Source organism: Pholis gunnellus, assembly GCF_910591455.1.
Source record: "Pholis gunnellus genome assembly, chromosome: 1".
NCBI lineage: Eukaryota > Metazoa > Chordata > Actinopteri > Perciformes > Pholidae > Pholis > Pholis gunnellus.
The window spans coordinates 20,995,092-21,002,591 of NC_136528.1; the positions used below are offsets into that span (position 1 = coordinate 20,995,092).

The 7,500-nt window shown below is 36.4% G+C and overlaps 1 protein-coding gene across 6 annotated transcripts in view; it reads left to right on the forward strand.

Annotated features, from left to right (window-relative positions):
- mical2a (microtubule associated monooxygenase, calponin and LIM domain containing 2a) overlaps positions 1-3,694 on the forward strand; it is a 34,627-nt gene extending 30,933 nt beyond the window's left edge. For 3 of the 6 annotated variants that reach the window (XM_079159946.1, XM_079159950.1, XM_079159948.1), the window contains one exon: positions 206-3,694. In XM_079159946.1, coding sequence (XP_079016072.1) covers positions 206-264 — 59 coding nt within the window. In that variant the 3' untranslated portion in view covers positions 265-3,694. The remainder of the gene's footprint in view (positions 1-205) is intronic. The other 3 variants (XR_013767099.1, XM_079159947.1, XM_079159949.1) reach the window with 3 other exon arrangements.
- Positions 3,695-7,500: the final 3,806 nt, after the last annotated feature.

Below are 7,500 nucleotides of genomic sequence, written 5' to 3' on the forward strand. Positions count from 1 at the left end.
CACTGACTGGACTTGTGTAACATTTACTTTATACATCTGTAAGACAACAATCAACGCAGCATGTGTAATGGTGCCAACATACAAACATCGTCTTCATTATGAATGTCAGTATTTAACTTTGTTTCCATAAATATTTTCTACTTTGGTGCTTTCAGCCGTTATTAGTGTCTGTATGTTCTCATTTTTCTCTTTTCCTCTTGTTCAGCTGAAGAATGTTATGAAGAGGGTGAGCCAGCTGCATGGTTAGGAGAAATTACATTTTAAAGGTGATCACCTGCATGTCGTCATGTCGTCATACGTCATACTTGTGATGTGTCTGCAGATACTGACGATAAATAACTGACCAAAAGTATCTGGTGTCACTTAACGACATCGCTGAAATGATTAAAAATGTTTGTTTGAAGTTTTGACAAAACTAAACTCATAACTAATGACGGCCTCAGCGTTTGTCATTGATCCTCCAGCTGTTTTTGGAATGGTACTAACTAAGCCTGGTTCAAGACCCCTGAATTGCTGCCTAAACCACCTACTTTTCTAGTGGTCCAAATAGTATGAATACTGAAATTAAAGTCTGATTTTTGCACCAGTACTAACTTGTAAAGAGAAGAAACCAAGGAAACGTCAAATCAGGTTTTATTCCAACTTTCTTTTTCTCAAAACATCAATTTGTCAGAACAAAATTGGTTCTCTTTAGTATTTACCAATAGTTGACAAAACTATTTGCACAAAGGACTATTCTCATTTAGAGCTTTTGATTGTATCACAAAAGTTGCCAGGCAGTTGTCAAGGTTTTGCAGATGTTTGAATTTTTATTTCTCTGACAACTTCCAACATCCACTTTTACAGACTGTTTTCCAGGTGAGTAATAATATTTGCTTAAATGTGTAACCAAGATGAAAAGGACTCTTTAAAGTGCTCATTCAAATGGTACATTTTTTTTAGGTAAATCAACTGTACGACCACTTGTAAAGTCCTTGATCAACTTTTAAATAAAAATAAAACAAAGTCATTCAGTTGTTCTGTCAAACTCACCGTGCATGGCTTGTGCAATGGCCTGTGTAACACTTCCCTGATTTAAAAAAAAAAGAAAAAAGGTTTTTATTTGTACAGTCGTATTTTCTTGATGATCTGACAATAATGGCAAAGAATCACTTAACGTTTCCATTTAGAGGTTCAATACAGCACCTTTTAGAGAAACCTCTTTCGGTGCGTGCATTGACCTCTGTAACTTTATATTTTCACTTCACAACTGACCCGGTTTATAAAACACATTAGTGGCATTTCTCTGCCTCCTAACTTAAAATGGAAAGTACATATGTGTTGTGTTGAAAACTATTCAGGGATGCACTTTGTGCACTGAGGACTGAACCTCGATTGACTAAAGAAATTGCTGTGATACATGATTCTACTTGTGAAAAGGTCCTTGACTCTACAACACCAGTTTGGATTCTGTTGAAACTTCTGTTCTTCCTTTGCTTTTAGAGTAAATATTGAAGGTTAATTACACTTAATAAAATATAAGGTGTCCACCATTTAACATTTCCACCATGGCTTTTGCTCCTACTGCTATTTTAATGATAATACAGTCTACTGTATCTTCATAAGTGTAAATATATGCAAACACTAAATGGATTAAAGGCACCCTGTTCCGTGCATGCCAGTAGCTAAACTGTATTAAATACACGGAAGTTATTTTATTTATCTCATTAATGTTGTCTAAGTCAAGGATGAGATCTCGTGAGTTCATATTTCGAGTCATTTTGGCATGTGATGTTTAGCAGAGAACACGATTTAAACCAGAAGTTGCTGTTTATGCACCAAAAGCTCTACTCCTTAATGCGCCACGACAGCCAACAAACTAACACATAGCTTTGCTAATGAATTATCCAATCCATGCTGTGTTGTTCCTTTGTCAGTTCTAAATTTATAAATAATGGTTGTTGTTCTTCTAATGCTCCTTTTATGCCATTTCCATTATGTCACCCCAAAAAAATAAATTTGAGCTCTTTAGATAGTACTTAAGAGCATTTCAGCCTCTAAAAGCTTGTTTTATGAGCACAGAATGTGACGGAGCCTAACTTTAATAACATTTATTGTGCGCATATTACAATGTATCAGTGAATCCCTACATCTCTACGTTTTAAAATCAGTAAGCACAGGTTGACACCAACAAATCATCAGTCTTACGCAGTAAAGGAGATGAGCTACATAAAAATATATTTGATTGTTTATATAATAAATACAAAAACTGATGATCATTTCTGGCATCAGCTGCCGGAACAAATTAATGTGTTGTCCTCTTTGTTCTGAACTTTTTAATGGATTAACAGTACTGTTAGTAAAAAACGTAACGCCTCAAAGATCCTTACCAATTTCAAGATACACAAAAGATACACATTTAAAATTGTATGCAGCAGTCAAGAGTGTGCATGTCTACTGATCTACATTACAATGTTTGTTTCTCATTTAGAAGCTGCCATGCAAGAGAGGTGTCACTTCACCCACAGAGGACTGAGATTTAAAGAATAAATATAATTCTTCGTGACATCGTTGTATATAATTGTTTATAATTAATGCTCACTTCTTGAAAGGGTGTAAAACATTTATTCTTGTTTTGTGGAGCGATTCCTGGATTGCTTTTTGTGCCACAGTATTTCTCAATAAATGTTATGTGCTGTTGGCTGATATCTGACTTTGTTTATCAGACTTAAATGATTTTAAGCTGGTTCAGTTTCATTGCCTATAATCTACAATGTGATTCTATATAAAAAGTCAAGTAAAGGACTGAAACCAATTATCAAATGTAGCTTGTCTGTACATCAAACTGGTTTCTGTCTGGTTAATTAAATCATTTTTGCAGAGTTATCTTTAGAATAAAAGATCTTTCTTACCGAGCTTGACCAACAAAACATCATGAATACCCTCACATCTCTCTCCGTGAGCAGAAATTCACCTCTGTATCTCTGAATAACTGGCCTAAAACCTGGTTGGTAAAGCACATATTAAAAGAGAACTTCCCTGTGTGCTCTTTAGTCCTGAAAGTCTTAACGTTTTAAAAGGCAAGTGCTTTCCTGTGTCTTGTTAAGGAATGCACTTGGAGCTGCGAGGGCTAGGCCTCTATTGACTTGAGAAAATTGCTCGGTACAAAAGATTATTTTAAGTGTTGCACAATAGTACTTCAGAGTGTGAACTAAAAGAAGTCCTTGATTCTACAAAATGAGTTCATATTGTGAATGAAAGTCATTATCGCCTGACGTGGTTAAATAAACTTTTTCAAGTTTTTAAGAATCAAAGAGTAGAAAGACCAACAATTTGACTCCGAGTTTGATGGCAGCACTTTGTGATATAAGAGGAGATGATTTAGTTGGGTAGCCTCGTGTATATGAAGTAGTCCGAGTGTTACTTCTCTCACCTTATTCATGAATGGGTCATTTAAAGGGCGAAATAGTACAAACACATCCAGATATTGAATGGAATATGTACATCTTACTGATGTGTTTTACTCTCTGTAATTCTAAAACTCAAAGTATAGATGTCAGCTTTTAATATTTTAAGTTATCAATGTGTGCACAGTGTTATGTTTTCATATATTGTTCTTGTACTCTCTTTCTCTGTAATTGCATTAGTATCTGCTCTTTAGACCGGAGCTGTTCAGTTTATGAAAAAAATCTTTAAAATAAAAAACAGAAATTCAGATTCGTTTAATGCAGTTACTTGTTACTTTGTGTTCAGTTTAGCCTCAGTCACTTTAATATTTAATTCGGTACCGACAGCAACACCCGGCAGAGTTTAGGATTTGAGAGCAGGAAATACATACAGCCTTCATCATTCGACTGTATACTTTAGAAAAAGACACAGACACACAAACATTTTACACATGAAGCCTGCATGTTACACACTTAAACTTCAGCTATTGTCTGTTTCTTACAAATACTTTGAGATTCTGAAATATGAGAAGTGTAAAAGCCTTCATCTTACAAATAAAACGTAGAATTCATAAGCAAACTAAATAATATTGCTTAATTCAAGACACTTGGTCTGGTATGACCAATGGCTGTTAGCAAACTTTAGATAGATATTTCTGTGTAACTGACATTACTGAGTCAGTTTTCTGATTTTATTTCCTCCTTATGATCTCATTCCATCTGCTCCCAGTCGGATCACATAATGATGGTGTCTTTGAAGCAGCAGCGAAATGTGGGGATGTCCAATGTGGAATTGTCCTGTAATTGCCACTTGAGACCACAAAGGCCGCTGTTTAGCAATAGTTGTGTGGTCTTGTGTTAGGTTTTTAAAGCAGCTACAATTGATATTGTATAATAACCATGTATCAAATGACAATGTGAAAACAATGTTACAATGTGAAAGTGGTCGCTTGTAGTGATGAACCTGAAGTAAATCATCAGCTGAATCTGCAGCTCCTCTCAGCGTTATGGAGCATAATAGAGAGTTTAATTAGGCTACTGCAGGTAAATACGATTTATTAATTTGGCATCAGTAACTACTAAGCTGACACGGCTTTCCAACGCTGAAGCATTTCGTCCTCCAAACAACCACGTTGCCAAGTCGTGGTGAAGAACTCCAGACAAACTCAGCTGCAGAGGAGGCCGGTATACATTGAATTTGAATATATTTCGGCGTCCGTCCACAGACTGTTTTTCTCCTCTGTGTTTTTTTTTGCTGTCCATACTTGGATACAATCTGGATATCACAAAAAACAGTATTGGGATTTAGAGTGTTTATATCATGGTGGGGCAAAAATGCATCAGGGGATGGAGCCAAATGCAGGGAGACACGGCAGCAGAAGGATGATAAACAGTGATTTTAATAAAGAAATATCCAAAACAGAACTTACTTACAAAACTTACTACAAAAAATGAGTAACTGAAAATCCAACAGGCAAAGTGATACGAAACAGGACCAAGTAAACGGACATGTGTACAAGGGCCATTAACAGGAACACATCAGACGACCCAACAACCAGCAGACAAAAGACAGGACAATAAATCAGTGACGGGCCGTGTATTTTATACCTGGGCCTGTAGTACAGTTGAACCACCTCCTATTAACCTCACTATGATGCCAGCATGACGGGATGCTTCGTCATTGACGGGCAATGCATATAGTCAAAATCAATGTAATTAACACAATGACAAGAACAAACTCACAACAAACCAGTCGCATATATTTATACGACAACAAAGCAGGGAGAATAACATAAAACCCAAATAACACGATTCAACAGGCCTCTGCACATTTCAGCAAAACTGCAGCACTAAAACACGTATTCCGCCACAAGAGCAACATTCAAATATTATTCAGAGGGAACAATATTAACCATATCATAAAAACGACACCATAGACAAATTAACACAGTAGTAACGCTACTGCAGATGTAAAAAAACAAAAGCACTTCACAAAGCTGCTGTTTACTATTTAAAGACAAAGTCCATCCTCCTTTCTTTGATTACAAATAGTTTAATGACGCGGTTTTACACGTTTTAGTTCCAGTAAAAGGTTCTTCTCGATTCATGGATGCTAGTGATGACAGTCGAGCTTCCCCAGTTGTACTTCTTAAATACGTTTTAATGCGTTTGAGGGCTAAAAATGTCCGCTCGACAGAGGCAGTAGATATTGGGATTGCCAAAACGCTAAAAATGTAATGTCACGGAAAATCTTTTTACATATCTTTAAACTTGAACTCGTACTACTACAAAGTTCTGCTAGTTAGTTTCACAACAGTCACGCTCGTCCACTGGCCAATCAAGCCGCAAGTTAATGCTGACTACTTGTAGGCCAGCTAGAAGCTCTGGCACGTCAAAGAATACGCCCAACATGTCAAACTAAAAATCTGATTGGTTGAAGACTATGACAATCAACAATATCGTCCCCATTTACTTAAACTGCAAAGGGATTCACTTGTAATTCTGACGGCCTCGTATAAAATCTCTACTTAAAACAAGTTGCACATGAAGCAGCGCAACTGAGGAAGACAGTAGCTATGCTATGAGATAAGCTAATTGGACAAATATTTAGAATATATGTAGTGTATTGATGAAAAATAATTAAATTATAAAATAGCTATAACTTTGGGATTCTGTGAGAAGGCCTTGCTAGCCCCAATGGCCCACCGCTGCTATAAATACACAAGAAACAAATCAGACAACAAGACACAGGTGGGCAGACATTGGGGTGGTCTGACAGCAGATTGGTGGAAGAAACACAAGGGAACAGGGCAAGGCTGACTCAACTAATACAACACAGGTGATCAAAGGAGGGACAAAACCACAAAGACATGAAGTCAAACTACCACAGGAGACAAGAGGCAGGGAATTTCAAAATAAAATAAGGAAAAAACTAAATCAAAACCAAGATCGTGACAGTTTAACCATATACATATTTGTTTAAATAAACAGTAAGTGGTTTTTATTTGCAGGAATATTTATGTGATTCCTTGCTGAGGGAGCTCTTTGAAGGAGCTCACGTTAGATACTTCATTTATTTCTTGTTTTTGCAAATCTGATAGTCATCCTGTCAAACCTACTAAAACAACTCAGTGGATACAAATGTATTGACAACATGATAGACCGATGTTCACTAAATATTTCAATTCATTTGAGAGAATTTCAGTACAAAGCTGGTCTTCTGACTAATTTCAGACATTTCCAAATTGTGCGATTGTATAAAACACAGTCCTGCAGAAGCAGCAGTCCCTGCATTTTGTTGAGTATGGATCTCTTGTGGAGTGCACTCTGTTTAATGACTTCATTTCCTTTTATATGAAATGACCTTTCCTTAAAAGCAAAAAGAGCAGAATAGAAAACAAGTTATACAGTAACAATGATTAGCATCCACGCAATAGAGCAATCAGAGCCTGAAATTGCATTGAAATTGCAGAAGCTGTGAAAGTAGATGAAAAAAACTGGGAGGACATTAATCTAAAAATATAACGTCATTATTTCAGCACTTTCAAGCAAATAGTCCTTTAAAGATTCAGACACTTGCTGGGATGCTGGAGTAAATAATCAATATTTTATTTGAACATTTACATTTCATCTCAGGAGGAAATTAAACGTAGAATAAACAGAAGTTGATTTTTATTCCCAATACTTACAATATTTTGCAGTAAGGTTATTAAGAAATATTTATAAGGTAACATTCAGATGAACAAACCACTGCTGCTATATGACATAAAAACATGTTTAAAAACAAATGCCAGTAGAAACAGGCTCCTCACATAACAGAGCATCACAGAGGAGCTGATATACATGCTCCTTGTTTCATATTGATAAATGTAAGAAAGGGACTAATAGCAGCCGATGTCATTCTATATCTTATAACAAACCACTCAGACCCAATCCGACCATCTCATACTAAATAACAGAACACAGAGAAATACAGTTAAGGCCCCGCTGGACAGATGAAAGAAACAATGAAGTTGTCTTCAGTGTGGTGATGCTGCCGGCCTGCGAGGCTCCTCTCAGTCTGCACTGAGCTCCT